General features: G+C 39.1%; 1 protein-coding gene across 3 annotated transcripts in view; it reads right to left on the bottom strand.

Moving 5' to 3' along the window:
- Positions 1–20001, bottom strand: part of DOK5 (docking protein 5) — a 269427-nt gene that overhangs the window by 60055 nt on the left and 189371 nt on the right. For all 3 annotated transcript variants that reach the window (XM_032607210.1, XM_032607212.1, XM_032607211.1), the window contains one exon: positions 9738–9845. In XM_032607210.1, coding sequence (XP_032463101.1) covers positions 9738–9845 — 108 coding nt within the window. The remainder of the gene's footprint in view (positions 1–9737; positions 9846–20001) is intronic.

Raw genomic sequence — 20001 nt, forward strand, 5'->3', positions numbered from 1 at the left:
TGTGCTCCGCAACGGGAGAGGCCGCAACAGTGAGAGGCCCGCGTACCACACACACAAAAAAAAGTACCAATGGTTTTAATGCAGTGCCAGTAAGCAGGGACAAATGAGGAGAGACATCCCGAGTTCTAATCAAATGTTGTCAGCATAAAATATTTCTATCCACAAGTCTCCCCTCAGGACCTGGAACACAGCAGTTTAAGCAAACATTTTATAAAAGATTTCTTAAGAAAGAACCAGTCTAGACAGTTATATCCCAGCCCCCATAGAGATGGTTTCATTCTTTCCAAAAATATCTATATGCCCTTGGTCACTTAAAATAAATTGGACTAGCGCCTGTCTGAGGTACAAATTTGGACTGTCTTCCCTGAAGAGTGGAGCTTTATTTGTACACATGAAATAATTTAAATAATCTGTTCATTGTGTCTTCCTTAAAAATAAAAAGCCACGCACACACCAAAGTGTACTTACACTGAAAAGTCTGCATCTGAAATTTACAGAGAGAATGGAGTCTGGGGTGAAGGGCACTTTCCTAAGCTGTCCGTGGGTGTGGGATTTTGGATAATCTATCTGGAGACAACTTGGCAGTAGCTACAAAAATGTTAAAGGTACAGGATATTAGCTGACCATCTCACATCTAAGACTTTCCCTTCCAAAAAGATTAGCATGAGCATATAAAGACAGATGCACAAGGTTTTCACCACAACAGAAATTATATTAGTAAAAAATTATAAACCTTTTTGCCCATCAATTTGGGTATTTTTAAACAGATTGTGGTGTACCAATATTAAAGAGTAGTCTGGAGCTGTTAAACTAATGAGGTGCAGACACTACTTATTGACTTAGAATTATAGTCAAAGCATGAGAGAAAGGGTGTAATTAATGTGACCATTTATTTTATCTCATAAACCAGAATATTTTGAATGTGAAAGAAGTTGTCACTAAAAGTTATATAAAGACTACAGGATTATCAAAACATCCTGGGGAAATCTGTATTTATGGTCTCCTTAAACACAATATGCATAGTATGTAATGAATTACTCTATTTTTGCTTTTAAAATGTGATCTATATATGTGCGAGAATATGCTTCTATTTGTGTAGAGAGTGGAAAGAGTTTGAGGGGTGCACATCAGTCTATTAGTATTTTTTTTTTCTGAAGACAGGGACTAGGGCCAAAGGTAGGATTATTTTCTTTCATTTTACTTCATACACTTCAGAGTTGTTTACATTTGTTACAAGGAAGATGCAGGATATTTATAATTTTTAAAAATGAGTGACAAGAAAAAAAGAAAAAGAAATCTGCAAAAAAGTGTAAAATGAGGTAAGTGGATCTCTATCCTTTGTCAACACAACTTCTTGTGCAGTAACTTACTTGGTCAACAATATCCTGTAGTTTCTCCCACACCCAAAAACCATTTGACTAATTTTTTTACCAACTTGAGAAAACCCACCCTTTTCCTTTTGACATCATTTACAGAGAGCTTCTGTATGTTCTTGGATTATAGTCAAGTGTTTCCACATAAACACAAATGTGAAATCACATAGATCAAGTCCTAGAGATACAGGCTTTTAAGAAATTCATGTAAGAAATACATAAGAATGGGGAGGGAAAAGCATTTATACATTCAATGAACTTTGTAGCTAAGTTTGTTTTTTTCTTATTCTTATTTTCCTATGTGTGTTTCTTGAGATAACTAAGTCAAACAAACTAATAGACCAGTGACAGACTAAACAGATTACATTTTCATAAACCCTCAAAAACCTGAGTTTCTTTCCAAAATGCAAGGAAAGCTAATCATTTCAAATGATTAGTCTAATAATTGTGGGGCAGGAAAAAAAACAATTTAAACTGGATGATTGTTTTATCAGATTATAGGCCAAAAATGACTGGTTTACACACAAGTATTTAATTCAAAAGGGCTTTAAATTTAATCCAAATTAAATGAAATAATCACATATAAACTTAGCAAAACATGTACAGGATATGGAGGTTGAACATTACAAAATGCTGATGAAAGAAGTTTTAAAAATTCAAATAAATGGAGTGACCATGTTTATGAACTGAAAGACTTGACACAGAAAAGATGTCAGTTCTCCCACAATTTGATCTATAGGCTTAATATAATTATTTTCAAAATTCTAACATGGGTTTTCTGTAAGCACAGACAAGCTTCATTTAAAATTTTATGGAAAGGCACTAAAATAGCTAAAACAACCTTTAGAAAAAGAATAAGTGGAAGCAATCATTCAACCCAGTATTAAAGATTAGTATATATTTACAGTAATCAAGAGAATATGATACACAGCTCAATGAGAAAGAAAAGAGAACCCAGATATAGACTTCTGCTAATATGCCCAAATGATTTTTGATAAATGTGCAAAAGTAATTCAGTGGGAAAAAATAAATACTTTTCTTTTTTTTTTTTTTTTTTTTTTTTTTTTTTTTGCGGTACACAGGCCTCTCACTGCTGTGGCCTCGCCCGTTGCGGAGCACAGGCTCCGGACGCGCAGGCTCAGCGGCCATGGCTCACGGGCCCAGCCACTCCACGGCACGTGGGATCTTCCCGTACCGGGGCACGAACCCGTGTCCCCTGCATCGGCAGGCGGACTCTCAACCACTGCGCCACCAGGGAAGCCCAATACTTTTCTTTTTAAAACAAATTGTATTGGAATAATTGGGCAACCTTAGGTAAAAAGAATGAAACTCAACCTACATCTCACACCTTATACAAAAATTAAACTCAAAATGAATCATGAACTTAAATATATAACTTACAACTATAACATTTTAGAAAAAGAAAATGTTCAGCATCCAAGGCTAGGCAAAGAGTTTTTAGACTTGACAGCAAAAGCATAATCCATAAAAGTAAAAGTTCAAATACTGGACCTCATTAGAATTAAAACTTTTGTTCTGCAAAAGATCCTGTTAAGAGGATAAAAGATAAGCTATGGAAAAGGAAATATTTGCAACAACATACCTGACAGAAGAGTAGAATCTAGACTACATAAAAAATCACCAAAACTCAATGGTTAAAAAAAAATCTATTAAAAATTGGTAAAAATATATGAAGAGATATTTCATCGAAAAAGATATACAGATGGCAATTAAGTGCATGAAAATATGTTAAACACCATTAGCCATTAGGGAATACAAATTAAAACCACAATGAGATATCACCATCAGAATGACTAAAATAAAAATAGTGATACCACCAAATGCTGGTGAAGATGCAGAGACACTGGATCAGTCATTCATTGCTGGTAGGAATGTAAAATCCACAGCCACTCTGTTAAGACAGGTTAGCAATTTATTATAAAAATAAACATGCAGCCACAATATGATCCAGTAGTTGCACTCTTGGGAGTTTATCCAAGAAAGATAAAAACTTTATCCATAATAATAAAAAATTAGAAACAACTAGTTCTTCAGTGGATGAATGTAAATAAACTGTGGTACTCCATACTATGGAACATTGCTTAACAATAAACAGGGACAGAATATTGAAACACACAACACAGCAACTTGGATGACTCTCAAGGGGATTACATTGCTCATAGCAGCACTATTGAAAATAGCCAAGACATGGAAGGAACTCAAGTGCCCATCAACAGACAACTGGATTAAGAAGATGGGGTGTGCATGTGTACACACGCGCACACACACACACACACACACACACACACACACACACACACAGTGGAATATTGCACAGCCATAAAAAAGAATGAAATACTGCCATATGCAGCAACATGGACGAACCTAGAGAATATTATGCTTAGTGAAATAAGTCAGAGAAAGACAAATACGGTATGATATCACTTATATGTGGAATCTAAAATAATAATACAAATGAATTTTTATGCAACATAGAAATAGACTCACAGATACAGAAAACAAACTTGTGGTGACCAAAGGAGAGAGGAGAGAGGGGAGAGGGGAGGGACAAATTAGGGGTACGGGATTAACAGATACAAACTACTACATATAAAATAGATAAGCAAGGAGGATATAGCACAGGGAATTACACCCATTATCTTGTAATAACCTATAATGGAGTAGAATCTGCAAAAATGCTCAATCACTTTTTAGATTCCACATATAAGTGATATCATATTTGTCTTTGTCTGACTTCACTCAGTATGACAGTCTCTAGGTCCATCCATGTCACTGCAAATGGCATTATTTCCTTCTTTCTTATGGCTGAGTAATATTCCATTGTATATATGTGCCACATCTTCTTTATCCATTCCTCCATCGATGGACATTTAGATTACTTCTATGCCCTGGCTATTGTAAATAGTGCTGCAATGACCGTTGTGGTGCATGTATCTTTTCGAATTACGGTTTTCTCCGGATATATGCCCAGGAGTGGGATTGCTGGATCTCATATGGTAGCTTTATTTTTAGTTTCTTAAGGAACCTCCACACAGTTCTCCATAGTGGCTGTATCAATTTACATTCCCACCAAGAGTGCAAGAGGGTTCCCTTTTCTCCACACCCTCTCTAGCATTTATTATCTGTAGATTTTTTGATGTGGCCATTCTGACCTGTTTGAAGTGATACCTTATTGTAGTTTTGATTTGCGTTTCTCTAATGATTAGTGATGTTGAGCATCTTTTCATGTGCTTTCTGCCCATCTGTATGTCTTCTTTGGAGAAATGTCTATTAAGATCTTCTGCCCATTTTTTGATCGGGTTGTTTGTTTTTTTGATATTGAGCTGCATGAGATGTTTGTATATTTTGGAGATTAATCCCTTGTCGGTCGCTTTGTTTGCAAATATTTTCTCCCATTCTGTGGACTGTCTTTTTGGTTTTTTTATGGTTTCCTTTGCTGTGCAAAAGCTTTTAAGTTTAATTAGGTCCCATTTGTTTATTTTTGTTTTTATCTTCATTACTCTAGGAGGTGGATCAAAAAAGATATTGCTGGGCTTCCCTGGTGGCGCAGTGGTTGAGAGTCCGCTTGCCGATGAAGGGGACACAGGTTCGTGCCCCGGTGCGGGAAGATCCCACATGCCGCAGAGCGGCTGGGCCCGTGAGCCATGGCCGCTGAGTCTGCGCGTCCGGAGCCTGTGCTCCGCAACGGGAGAGGCCTCAACAGTGAGAGGCCCGCGTACCCCAAAAAAAAAAAAAAAAAAAAAAAAAAAAAGATATTGCTGTGCTTAATGTCAGAGAGTGTTCTGTCTATATTTTCTTTTTTTTTTTTTTTCTGCCTATATTTTCGTCTAAGAGTTTTATAGGGGGAAAGGGGGGGGGCAAGGATAAATTGGGAGACTGGGACTGACATATATACACTACTATATATAAAATAGATAACTAATAAGGACCTACAGTACAGCACAGGGAACTCTACTCAATACTCTGTAATGACCTACATGGGAAAAGAATCTAAAAAGACTGGATATATGGTACATGTATAACTGAATCACTTTGCTGTACAGTAGAAACTAACACAACATAATAAATCAACTATACTCCAATAAAAATTAATTGAAAAAAAAAACTGAATCACTATGCTGTACACCTGAAACATAATATGTGTACGTCCACTTTACTTAAATAAATAAAGTGAGGTTAGCTGAAAAAGGAAAAAAGAGAGAGAAAGAAAAGAAAAAAAGGGAAAAGAGAAAGTAGGTTTACCAAGCCCAGGGTCAGCATACTTCCCACCATACTAACTGCCTTGGTCTCAAAAACAACAGACAATCGTCTCTCCACTTAGATTTCTTCCCGGTTGTTATTCATCTCAGAAAAGTAAAAGTGGGCACAGAAATTCTCAACCCCCCTTCTGGTTGGTGTAAGCAACTTTGATTTGCTGAGTGAAAACGATAAACTTGTGTTTCACAAGAAGGTCAGGAAGTCGCTGGAGTCCTTTGTCTCAAACTTAAGACAATGACGTATGTCAATTATTTCTCAATAAAACTGGAAAGAAATAAATGAAAAATAAAGTCACTGGAGTCTTAATATCGTTGCAATTACAGTTAATCAAATTCACAGCCGTCTCTGACAGCTGTGGGTGCTTGAGGGGTGCTTCACAGAAGACATGAAAAATGAATGGTTCTGTATGTGCATTATTCATATATTTATTTTCCAATTTTTCATGAGAGCACCTTTGGCTCCCTTGTCAGTGAGGAAAGCACCGAGTTTTAAAATTCTACAGACAATTTCTTGCTTTTAAAACTTCTAAAACGAATCACATACATAAAGCTGGCATTTTTTTCCATAATAATATCTTTAAAAGTGGAACAAAAGAAGCGCTATATTCCCATAAATGCCACAGATGTCCTACAGGAGAGATATCGGTGTATATGCCACATCATCTATGTGTTGATCAAATAGCATAATATACAGTTCTTCATTTCTTTTGGAAATTGCTTTATTTGTATTCAAATGAACTCCTCAATCTGTTCACGGTGTGCTACTTATCACCCTAGTATTATCAAGATTCATAAATTACACAGAATTTAGATAAAAAATGCACATCTCAGAGTTACTCCAGCTTTTTATATATCCCTGAGAAATTCATACTAAACGTATCAGGCCTGAAAGAGTAAGGATGATGAATAGGCTACAGGAACTCATCAAGGGCTTGGAGGCTTAGTGTAGGTAATTCTTCCATTCTAATGCTCTGAGCTTTGGTTAATGAGCTTCGGTTAATGATTATTTGGTTAATGATAGATGAAAGAGAATTGTGGCTTATCACATTCCCCAAAGATTTGCACATTAAATTCCAAAGCCAGCAGGTAGAAGTCTGGGAAATAGGGCAAGTTTGTCCTCAATCTCCCCTTACTTGTTTCACATTCAAGGGGAATCTTTTCAGTCCACTTTGGTTTTACATTTGAGTCTGTCCTCATAAAACTTCCCAATCCTGGCTTTCTGTGCTCCCATCCCCACGCACCCCATTTCCTCCAAATCAAAATTCCTTTTCCTGGTTTCAGATTTCTCAAGATTTTCTGATAAGCTAAATAAAAGTGTGACACAAAGACATCTACATGTATTCCATGTCCTCTGTCGATTATATTCATAGCTTTTCAATCAATAGTTTAAAAAGTGTCTGCTATGTGTTAGGCCCTGATAAGGAGTAGAAGCAGACTTATGCCCCCACCAAAAAAATCTCTGCCCTTGTGGAGCTTATTTTTGGTGGTGTTGGAGTAAAGAAAATAAGAAACAACCAAGTAGATATGTATGTAGTGATAAGTGCTAAAGAGAAAAACAAAGAGAGATGGAGAGGGAGGGTGTCCAAGGATTCCATTTTAAATAATGGGGGCAGGCAATGGTCTCCCGTAGAGGAGGAATTTGAACAATGACCCGAACAAAGTAAGGACGTGAACTTTGAGGATATTTGCTGGGAGAGCCAAAGCAAAGGGAAGAGCAAGTTCGAAGGTAGGAATGTGCTTGGCATGTTCTGCGGAGAGTGAGGAGCCCAGGGCACCTGTCGCAGAATAAAGTTGGATTGGGGAAACTGTGCAGCTGAAGTTAAACAGGCGACAGGCAGTCACATGAGTGATGTGTAGGCCATTTTAAGGACTTGGCTGAGGGCTCTGAGCTAGAGTTTCAGGATGTGATATAAGTGTTTGGAATAGACTTCAGAGGGCTGGGAATTAGTCAGCCTGGTGGCTTCGACCACAGCAATAGCAACAGAGGTTGTAAGAAACATTGAGAGTCTCTCTGCATATTGAACACAGAGCCAACACCATCTGCTGATGGATTGGATTTGGGGAGTTCCTATAAAATACTCCTCACCTGTCCTCTTTCTTCTCTTAGGAATATATAGGTCTGTAAGCAAAATACAGTCTATTTATTCTTCTGCATTCAGAAAGGTTGGTATAGGGGATTGTGAAGAATCAGATATTTCTGGAAATATATGCAACTCTACCAAAACAAGAAAGCACTGATCAACATCAGTGGCCACACACAGTGAGCAAAGAGAACGAGTCTGACGGTATTCTAGTCCATTCAGGCTGTTGTAACAAGTCACCACAGACTGGGTGGCTGAAAAACAACAGAAATTTATTTCTCAGTGTTCTGGAGTCTGGGAAGACCAAGGTAGAGGCACCCGCAGATTCAGTGTCTGGTGAGGACTTGCTTCCTGGTTCATAGATTCTGTGTCCTCAGCTGGCGGAAGGGAGGAGGGAGCTCTCCCGGGTCTCTTTGATAAAAGCACTAATTTCATTCGTGAGGGCTCCACTCTCATGACCAAATCACCTCCCAAAGGTCCCACCTCCACATACCATCACAACTGGGGATTAGGTTTCAACACAGGAATTTGGGTGGTTGGGACACAAGCACACAACCCAGAGCAAATGGAGACTGTAAAGTTATAGACTGGCTGGGATTCTCAAGAGAAGAACTGATGTATAACCACAAGTTCTGGCTGCCTAGGGGTGAAGCCTTTGGATGACCTTGTTAATTACAGTGTGAAGGCAATGAAGAATGAATGATTTTCAACCACAGCAGAAAGTCTAGTCACCAGGATGCGATGGACCTGAGAGGTGGAGGAGAGGAATCAGTGCCAGGTAAGGGAAGGAGAAAGGAAGCAACTCTGTCCTTGTCCTAGAGATAAACCAAACACCCCTGTGGGCATCTTGAGCTCCGTTTTAAGGCAAGACCTCTCAAATTAAAATGAAGCACGTCATTCCTATATCATTGTTCGCCATCTTGTTACAAGAACAGACCCTGGGTATGCACGGGATAAGTGGGACATATTACAGCTGGTCCAAAATGACTGGACATCAATAGTTTCAGGTGTTATAGAAATGGAGAGACTGGCTCAGATTATTTTCAAGGGTTCAAAGTTATGCTCTCCCTGGCTTCCTGGATCACCGCTCCTAAATAATAGATTCGCAACAACTCCTTCCTGAGGACAAAAAAAATTTTATTTGAATAGTGGTAATATCTGGCATATGGAGGATAAACAGTAGAGGAAGTCTAGACTCATACAGATGTGTACTTGGGTTCTCCTTTGGAGAAAAGGAAGGCTGGAAATGGGGCTGACCTTGGAAGGTAGAACTTCGCTATGAAATAGTGGGGAAATGAAGCACATGGAAGACGCTACTCTTGACTCCCTTTCCTACTTATCTCAAAAGTCTTGCTCTGTGCTTTTCCTTCCCTTATGTCTATATAGATGCGCCTTTAAAGCATAGCATACACTTTATGTCTCTAAGCTGAGAAGGAATACAGCTTGTTCTACTGCTTTTCATTATTGTATAAACCAAGGTGTCAACACAGGCCCTTAGTAAGATGTTGGAAAGTCACCACTTTTGGAGAATTTGCACAAAAGGGAAGGTTATTCACTTTCCCTCACCTGGCTAAATTTCTGTGCTACTGGATCCACCTCTTCCAGCTTCTTCCCCTCCCTCCTCACCCCACATTTCAAGCACTGACTGAGGATCTATTCTGTATCAGGCACTGTGATAGACATAATGAGATCCAATCCTGACCCTCCAGGGGCTTCAATGTTGGGAGAAGGGCCTACCACGCAATTGAAAATTTACAAAACATGGTGATTTCTACGGTAGAGATTGGAAAAACAACAACAAATAGTAGGACACCAGAAGAGGGACTTCACATCAGTCAATTATTTTAAACGATGAGCAAGTAGATATTATTTTAGAGATGTTTTGTCCTTGGAAAAAGTATCATTTGTACCTTTGTTAAAAAAGCAAGACAAGTTTTCAGACTCAATGAACTTGAGTTCCTTAGTTATGAACAGATTTCTGGCAAGCTACAACAATCGAGTCTTACCTTATGATAACACCTAAAATATGCAGCACGTTCATCGGAAAATTTCTCCAGTCTTTTTGGACCTTTGCTTGAAGCTTTCTTGAATACTAACCAACATCGCTGATAAATCTGCAAGGAAATACAAAGACAGCACTCAGCATCACTACTGACTCAGATATTACTGGCATTTACATTTAGATATTTTCTTTTTTGATGTTTTCACCTGTAAAATATTCATAAGCCATAAATGTGATGTTGCTTTGGGAAAATAAAATTTTAAAACCCCAAGCTGTTTCCACAATGGGTGTATTATGTCGTTCAGAAAATCACTGGAATCAAAAGAAAATAAGTATTTATTTGGAGGCAAATTTCTTCATACTTTGACAATAACACCAGTAGACTAAACACTGCAGAAAAACTCCCAGAAATAAAAATCCCAAATCAGCGCAAATAATATAAGCATTTACGGCACACACTCTAATTTCAAATGCCATAGGCCTAATTTCAAATCATAGGCCTGGTATATGCCAAAGACTTTAAGTCCTAGAAAGAGATAGTCCCTATGTGTCATGTGACATTCCTCATAACTGACGGTCAAGAGTTGGGCCAGACACTAGACTAGCTAATGAATGCTGAAGAACACCAACCAGATTCTCCCTCAGAAAATTCAACCCAGAGACTCAAAGATTATTGCCAGGCTAGGGTGCAGTCCAAGTTAATACTGTAAAAAGTTAATACTGTAAATTAAAGGAAAGAGAATTTCTGTTATTTCTTAAAGATATCAGTAAAATCATTAAAATCAATTCTATTGGCTTTCATCTTGCATAGTCACTGAACTTACCAAGGGTCATAAAAACATGGACAAAAGTGGAAAAGCAATGGAGGGAGGGTAGTCTTTTAAAAAAAAGGTTCCCAAATAACCGAATATCCGTAGGGAATAAACAAACTCCTTAACCCAAAACACTCATACAAAACTTAACAGAGGAGGGAGGGAGACGCAAGAGGGAAGAGATATGGGAACATATGTATATGTACAGCTGATTCACTTTGTTATAAAGCAGAAACTAATACACCATTGTAAAGCAATTACCCCAATAAAGATGTTAAAAAAAAAATACAGCTATTCGAAAAATTAAAAAAAAAACTTAACTGAAAATGGACTTAAATATTTAAAAAACTATTAAAAGTTTAGGGGGAAAAAAGGAGGAAATGTTTGGGATCATGGTCTGAACAAAGAGTTCTTAGACCTCATACCAAAAGCACAATCCATAAAAGAAAACGTTGCCACATTGTACCTCATCAAAATTTAAAACTTTCGCTATGTGAAAAATTCTGCTAAGAGAATGAAAAGACAAGCTACAGACTGGGGAAAAAATATCTGCAAACCACATATCTGACAAAGGATTAGTATCTAGAATATATAGAGTCCTCATATCTCAATAGTAAAGAACCAAACAATCCAATTACAAAATGGAAAAAAGACAGACATTTCACCAAAGAGAATATACAGATGATCAAGAAGCACATGAGAAAATGTTCAACATCATTAAGGCTTCATGGAAATGTAAATTAAAACCACAGTGAAACATCAGTACACACCTATCAGATTGGCTGAAATAAAAAATAATAATAATGCCACCAAATGTTGACAAGGATGCTGAGAAACTGGATCACATATTATAACACATTGCCGGTGGGAATGTAAAATGGTACAGCTCTGAAACACAGTATGGCAGTTTCTTAAAAAACTAAGCAAGCAACATATGACTTACAATTGCACTCTTAGGACTCTATGCCAGAGAAATGCAAACTTCCCACACACAAAAAATTGTGAACTCGATGCATAAGCAGCTGGATTTGTAACAGCGCAAAACTGGAGACAACCCGTCTATTCTCCAATGGGTAAATCGTTAAACAATTTGGGGAACGTCCATATCATAGAATACCACTCAGCTATAAAAACAATATGAATGCGTCTTCAGAGAATGATGCTGGGTGGGGGGAAAAAAGCCAAACCCAAAAGGTTACATACTGTATGACTGCATTAATAGCATTCTTGAAATGACAAAATTATAGAAATGGAAATTCGATTAGTGGTTATCAGGGGTTAGGGGTGTGTGAGAAGGGAGCAGAATGGAAGAGGGGCTGTCTATACAGGTAACATGAGGGATCCTGGCAGTGATGAAACTGTCCTGTATCTTGACTCTATGAATGTCATTATCTTGGTTATAATATTGCATTGTTGTTTCAAAGATATTACCACTAGGGAAACTGGATAAATGGTATAGGATCTTTGTGTAATAGTTCTTACAACCAAATGTGAGTCTACAATTATCTTAAAACAAAATGCTTATAAATTTTTAACAAAAAATGTAAAAGATCTTAAAAATTACAGCCTAATCTAATAACAGTTACCTAATTCTTTTGCTACCAGACTGAAGTCTAATTAACCACTAGACTAGGTAACTTCAGAAAGCCAAGCGGCAAGAGCCACTGGTAAGAATTCAAACCCAAAATCCTTTTCAGGGTGGAGAGTCAGCCATGCAAATTAACATTTTCAGGGCTATGGTTGGCAAATAGAAGACTTACCAACATCTCGCTGATGTCTGAATAACAGATGAGATCACCAGCTCCCTTAAAACCTAACCACCAGAGAGAGGACTGTAATTACATCGGGAAAGACTGTCACCCTGATTGTTCAAATAAAGGATGTGGAGAATAGGTCTCTCACTGTCATTCTATTATTGGCAACCCCTTTCTTCTGGACATGGCCCTGAAAATGTGTTAAAGACAGCACGCTAAGGTATGCAAGAAATATGCCTACTATGGGGAAAAAAATATTTTCACCAAAGGGGATATTTTATATTTCCTAAGTATGCCTCAACTTTTAGACCCAATCTTGAATGACAGTATTTCTACTTTAAAAAAAAAAAAAAAAACTTATTCATTTTCTTCATTTCTTCTGTCTGAAGTCTATCAAACACAAGCTAAAGATTCCTCAATTTCAGCAGGCCTAGTGATGTCCATCTTTGATTCATCCATATTACCCTTAGGGGATTTTTGTTTTTCTTTTGTTCTATTAAGTATCAATAGTAAGAGCAAAAGTGCAATGTTATAATCAAATAACAGCAAGCGTACTATTGTATAAATTCACACGCAATACTGCTTATAACTATTGGCTGGAAAGTCACCCTGGAACAGATTAAAAGATGTTGGTTCATCAGGAGATAAGGAAAACCCCAAAACTTGGTTTATGAAAAGGGGGTTCAGTGATTCTCCACGTTGGCCCAGCCTCACTCAAGACAATTGTTAGTTATGCAGATTCCTAGAGATTAGCCAAGGTCGACTGCATCAGAACCTCTAGGGGGTAGGGCCAGATTGGCTCTGTACCTTATTCCCCAGGGATTTTGTGTGTAATATGCAAACCAATGCCATGAATATTCATAAAGACTTTCAGACAACCCAGTGCTTCCCACGTGGGACTGACAACAAAGAGCCCTCCAACAAATGCTCCATCCACGATGACGAGGGCCTCTGGGCTGTGTGGTTTCCAACAAGTGATGTGCAGTGGCTTTGGACGTGGAGCAGCGTGAGATGCTGTCCTGAGATACGGTGAAGGTGAAAGTGAAATCTGCTGAACTACAGTAAATTCCCCATTTCACCTGCCCTACACTCTCGGTCCCAAGAACAGAAGAGCCGCCAAGTATCAGAGAATTAAAAACTTGTCCTCAATATTTCAAAACTGGTTAGAGGAGATGAAACAGGAGGACTCACTGAACATGTGGAGACAAGTTGGAGTAACACTGACGTGGTTAAAAGGACCACAATCGGAGAATAATCTCATTTGCATAATAGCATAGGGCATTTTTTTTCTTAAATTAATTCATTCAACCATCTCCTTCATATTTCATATAACACATCCACTGACCATCTATAGTATTTTTGAGCTAACATTTTTCTTTCAATTGACTTGTTTTTAACTAAAAAATGTTTATCCCAACCATGAGAGCAAAGTGCAGTTTCAAACTGGACACGAGGAGTAGGTAATCCTAATGATAACTATACTCTTAGAGAATCTAATGATGGAATGATTTTCATGTTGAAATATCTCACCTTCTCTGCAGCAGGGTTCCGCATTCTCGGCACAGCTGGCATTTTAGACAAGGTAATTTGGGGTAGTGGGAAGGGCAGGGCTGCTCCTCCAACTGGATGCCAGCAGCACACCCCTCCTACCCTGCCGACAACCGGAACTGTCTCCAGACATTGCCAAATGTTCCCTGGGGGGCAAAGTCAGAACCACTGCTACAGGTGAGTGCACACTGAGCCGTGACTGCAGAGTTGAAGAATATGAGGTTATGGGAATATCTTCAAAGTCCTGGCTTTGGACAAGTCAATCCATACAAGCCACTGTCGAAGCTAAAACAGACAAGCACATCACACAGTTCTGACAACCCGAGTGGATGTACATGAGATTTAGCAGTTACATAAAAACCTCCTTCAGTGTGTATTTTCTTGGTGGTGGTGGTGGTTTTACTACACCTAATTTTCAGCCTTAAATTGTCATCAAACCATATATGATTTCTGTTATTTTTTCCATTGTCTTCCCTTTCTTTAAAACTTGAGATCCTTAATAACTAATTAGCTCTGGTTTCAAATCTCTGATATTTTTACTAGCTACTTTTCCTAACAAAGTCTAGTCTGGTAAATTCACCAAGGTTTCCAGGGCCTAGGAAGAGCTGAAACTATTTAGAATTTGCTTGGAGTTTCTAATTTCATTAGCAGTCCATCACAACGTCTTGAACAACAGAGTCACAAACTAAACATCTATAGGACGTATCTTTTTTTTCTTTTTCGGCCATGCCACATGGCTTGTGGGATCTCAGTTCCCTGAGCAGGAAACTCCCTATAGGATGCATCTTATGAAGATAACAGAAAGCAAATTTTGGTCACAAAATTTCTGTTAAAAGGAAAATTATATACTGCCTTTACATAAGCTCAAGAAAAGCAGAAAGCTTAAGTAAGATGTGACCATTTAAGACTTCACAGTCTAGTGCAAGTATCAGCAAACTTTTTTCTGTAAAGGGCCAGACAGTAAATATTTTAGCCTTTGAGGGTCACAGGCCCTTGTTGCAACTACTGAACTCTGCAGTGGTAGCATGAAAGCAGCCATAGGAGGATATATGTAAATGAAAGGTGCAGTTATCTTCCAATAAAACTTTATTTAAAAAAACAGGCAGTGGGCCAGATGTCACTCACAGACTGCAGTTTGCTGGTCTTTGGTAGTATTTCTCAACTGTTTAAGCTCAGGTCACCTTTTCATGAACATAAAAAGCTGGTTGACGTGTCCCTCTTCAGGGAAAGAGGGGAGGAAATATCTCCCAGGTGAGGATCCCTATATATCCCATATCTCCACACAAGAGGTATATCCCATATCTCCACACAAGTCAAATTTAACTTCAACTTCTATTAAAATGTTGACTTGATGCCTTTCAATGCCCTCCACCACATACGCCACACATTTCTGGTCTCGATGTCCGCTGCTGGAACCCACTGCTCTACAATGGATGCAGATGCTGTCCTAAAGAGGCCTTTTACAGGCAGAGACATTAGCATCTCAGCGCTACCTTTTTATAGTTACCGTATTCTATGCAGGGAAGGTGCTCTTTGGGGAGAAAAGGTAAGTTAGGACTGTTTTCCAATTTGCCAGCATCCGCTTCCTCTACTCAGATTGATTTTTCTCTTCTCAGGGCATTCTCTCCAATTCTAAAGATATATCCTCAGTCTTCTAATGCTAAATTAGCCTCATTTCTCACACTCTAATCCTGTTTTTATTTATTCTCCAAAACAAATCAAATATTCTTCTTATCCAGGGTGTTAGTAACAACACCTAGCATTGGTCGAACGCTTTGTGCATGGCAGAATGCTAATCCCCCTTTGTGCATTATCTCAACTAACCCTACCAACAGCCCTATAAAACAGATGCTGTTATTATTCCCATTTTACAACAAGGAAATAAGGCCTCAGTGAGGTTACTCACTGAGTACTACTCAAGGGCATGAAACTGGTAGAAACAAGCCAGCATTCCAACCTTGGTTTGCTTGATTCTGAAGAACAAGCTCTTAACCATTCCTCCAGGATTTTCCCAGAAAAGTTGATCTCCTAGAGATGCATAAACTTATGCTGAGGGTCGAGCTGTCTGTAAGAAGTTGATTTTCATGCTTATCATAATCTAAAAAGAGACATTTAGCTGTAACCATATGCTCTTTCATCTGGACGACGACTTTATCGTCTAGCTATTTTGGTGTGACATTTGCATTTGTGATTTTAAGTTCGCTGGCACCAAGTGTTCACCAAGAGTGATAGTTTTTAATGGAGTATTTCTGCAATTGGGGTCTGAAGACCCTATTCCAGGACTGCAAGTTAGCCTAGCAGTTTGTAAGATGTGTTTTCTTTGAAAAAGAATTCCACTCTCTCCCTCCTTAAGTAACAAAGTATTCAGTATCCTTGACTGCAGTCCAGAAACTCAAACGTGCCGAGTATTTCTAACTATGTGGTAAGTATCTCATGTTAAGTTCTCAGCTTTTCTTGGCCTTCCTTCCCTCTCTAAACTTCAGTCTCTTGTTATTCATTAGTTACAGCTGCAGTAAACCAATGTCCTAGCTAGCTGGCTCCCTGCTGGTATGTGTAGTCAGCTCCCTATAGAGCTGACCAGTCACTTCTCTAGGAGTGCCCAGCCCTCCACTTTGGCCAACGATGCATGGCCGCAGTAACTAGCTGCCCACCCAGAGTCCTGGGCTCCTCTGTGACTGATGAAACACCACAATCCAAGTTCAACCCAACAGCCATAGAAATTGGCGTTGGATGATGCAATCTGGAAGCAGAGGGATAACCCCCGCTCCATCCTGTCTGCCACTGTCTGCAAATAATCCTTCCACAATAGTAGAATTTTGACCGGGATGATCTCTGAGACCAAGATGCTTAAAACTTTCTAGTCTTATGAAGGACTCTGTCATTATGGGATTTCAGAAGGTGACAGACGAAGAGTATAAGAGAAGTAGTTCTTTGGCATCGTGTAACTGTAACAGGTAGGCTGCTACCAACTCCACCTACCAAAATAATGAGCTGGTTCAGAATTATGTATTTTATGAGGGGAAAAAATCTTTCCATTGAGTAAACAACGTGACTCTATGCCTATCATTTATATATACCTTTCATTTGTAAGGAAAGAAATGCTAATTTGGAGAAGGTTTTGCACAGTGGGTAGCAAGGTTCATTTTAAATTCACTGCAAAGAAAAATACCTGTAAAAATGAGATAATTAATCGTAAAATAAAATTTGTACAAAGAGGATTAAAAATACTTCAAAAGCATCCACAGGCAATAAATTACCAATCCTTTGCTGATGATGAAGTAAAGTAGCACAACCTTTCTAGACAGTAAATCATGCCTACCCTTTGACCTGGAAATACCATTTCTAGGAACTTTCCCCTGAGGAAATCATTGAGGAAATATGCAAACATATGGGAATAGGGTTCTTTGGCATAAAAACTGAAAGCACTCTAAATGTTCCAGGGGACTAGCTTAATTAATTATGGCATCTCTGTAAACTAGAAACTTCCATCATTAAAAATGATGTTGTAAGATAATATTTATACCATAGAAAATGCTATTAGTAAGTTATTAAGTAAAAAAAAGTAGGTTGTCCCTGCTTTTTAATCTGTTTCTACTCCAGTATATATACTCATTCAGTAAATAAGGCCCAGTTGCTCGTCCAAAAGGGCTGAGAGCTATATTTCCACCCTTCCCCACCTCCCCTCACACACACACACACACACACACACACACACACGCACACACACACACACACACATACACACACAAACATGCACACACGACGACAGGAGGAAAATGTCTCCTTCAACGGAAAACTATGCGTTCTCTAAGACACACACATCCAGTATCATCTGCTTCTGATTCTGTGGGAGCTATTCTACAACTCTAAACTGTAGATTACTGATAGAAATGCCAAATAATTCTAGTCCATAAAGATGCAAATTCTGTAGAGGTTCTGCTGATTTCCCTCCCCCACTGTCATGAAGCTAGTTTTGCCTCCTTGGGAACATGTATTTCGCTATGCTGGATATATAAACATGTAGGTTCTTTGGATTCCCCTTAGAACTAGTTATTATAATATTCTGTGTTGCTCTCTCATTCAATTAATAAGCTAAGTAGAATCTTCAACACGTGCTCTTTCTACATATGTATGAGAGTCATGATAAAAACAGTTAACTGTTTTCGAAAAAAAAAATTTAACACAATCCATCGGTCACTGAGTCCTGTGTATTTCACCTTCTGGTTAAACCTGGAATATCTGGTTTTTTGCAGGGACCACCACCCTAATCTAAGCCACCACCTCCTGAGCTTCAGAGTTTCTCTGCTTTCATTCTTGCCACTTTTCAATCCACTTCCTGCAGGACATCTGGGGTGACCTTTAAAACACTCATCTGACCACATCAATCCACTGCTTAAGCATTTCTGTGCCTGTTGCCTTTGGGGTAAAAAACCAAAGTCTTAACAAGACATTCCAGAACCTGCAAACACTGGCCCCCTCCCTACCTTTTTTGCCTTATTTTGCTGATTTATTCATTTATATATTCTTCACATGTAACTATATACACATATTTTTAGTAATAATCAAACAAGTAATACAAGGCTATTTGGAAAAATTCTCATGGAATCAGTATCAGCCACCAGCTGTTCTTGCCACACATAGGAAATCCTTCCCTTGTCAGACAAAGCTGACCACTGTAGAGAGCGGACACTGTAGAGAGGGAAACGTGATGGCTCCTTTTCTTCTCTCCCCAATGCCTTTCTGTCCCCCGGATCCACACAGGAGGAAGAGAAGTAAGAGACAGGAGAGCTGCCTGAAGAAGCCATACACAGTTACATGTCCTTGTTTAGCTTCTACTTTTAAGCAGCCTTAGAGAAAAAAACCAAACTACTCTAAGAAATGCTAGAGAATCTTGACTACTGGGTGAGCATTCTATTCAAACAAAAAACTGGGGAGCTGATATCACTCATTAATTCATTCAACAAATATCTACTGGGTGCCTACCATGTGCCAAGCACTGTTTAGGTACTAAGGACACGGCTATAAACAACGTGGAGGAATCTGCTGCCTTCCTTACGCTTACAGACAACCAATAAGATGACATGATATATATGCATACATACATGTTCATGTGTCTTATAGTACACAGGTAATATGTCACAATATGTCATATGGAGTTAAGTACCATGAAGGAAAGTAAGCCAAGAGAGTAGATGAGAATTGCTAGTGGTATTTCAATTTTAAATAGGGTAATCAGGGAAGTTCTCAAAGAGAAAGCGACGTCTGAGCGAAGACCTGAAAGAGACAGGGGGTTTGGGGGAAGGGGGCGCTAAGCAGAAGCAGCAGCAAACGGGCCTTGACACAGAGACATGCCTGGCGTGATGAAGCCATCAGAAGTCCAGAGAATTCAGAGATGGTGGTGGTGGGTAGGCCTTATGGGTCTTATTGTAAAGACTCTGAATTTTTCTCTGCATGAGGTGGGAAGTGAGATGGAGGGTTTTGAATGGAAGTAATATGATCCAATTCACTTTTAAGAACACTGCAGGGAACTAAAGGCAGAATCGAGGCTGCTGCTGCTATAAATCACATGGGAGGTGAGGGTGCCTTGGGTCAGGATGGAGGTGGGGAAGGGAACGAGAAGTCGTCTGAATCCAGTTATATATTTTGTTTTGCGATTTTTTTTGCGGTACGCGGGCCTCTCACTGTTGTGGCCTCTCCCGTTGCGGAGCACAGGCTCCGGACGCGCAGGCTCAGCAGCCATGGCTCACGGGCCCAGCCGCTCCGCGGCACGTGGGATCTTCCCGGACCGGGGCACGAACCCGTGTCCCCTGCATCGGCAGGCGGACTCTCAACCACTGCGCCACCAGGGAAGCCCCGGTTATATTTTGAAAGCAGAACCAACAAGACTCACTGATGAGACTGGATATAAGGATGAGAGTAAGGAGAGTCAGGGATAATTCCAAGATTTCTAGCTCAAGCAAGTATTGATAGAAGAATGGGGTTTCCACTAGCTGAGCAAGCCTGGAAGAAGACCAGGATCTGAGGGAGTATATGGAACATGAAGTTGGATGTCAGGAGTCTGTCGTGCCTGTTAAACACCTAAGTTTATATAAACATTATCGAACATGATGAATAGTCAGTTATTTGTGTGTGTTATATATACATATATCTATTA

Source organism: Phocoena sinus, chromosome 15 (genome assembly GCF_008692025.1).
Source record: "Phocoena sinus isolate mPhoSin1 chromosome 15, mPhoSin1.pri, whole genome shotgun sequence".
NCBI classification, from domain to species: Eukaryota; Metazoa; Chordata; class Mammalia; order Artiodactyla; family Phocoenidae; genus Phocoena; species Phocoena sinus.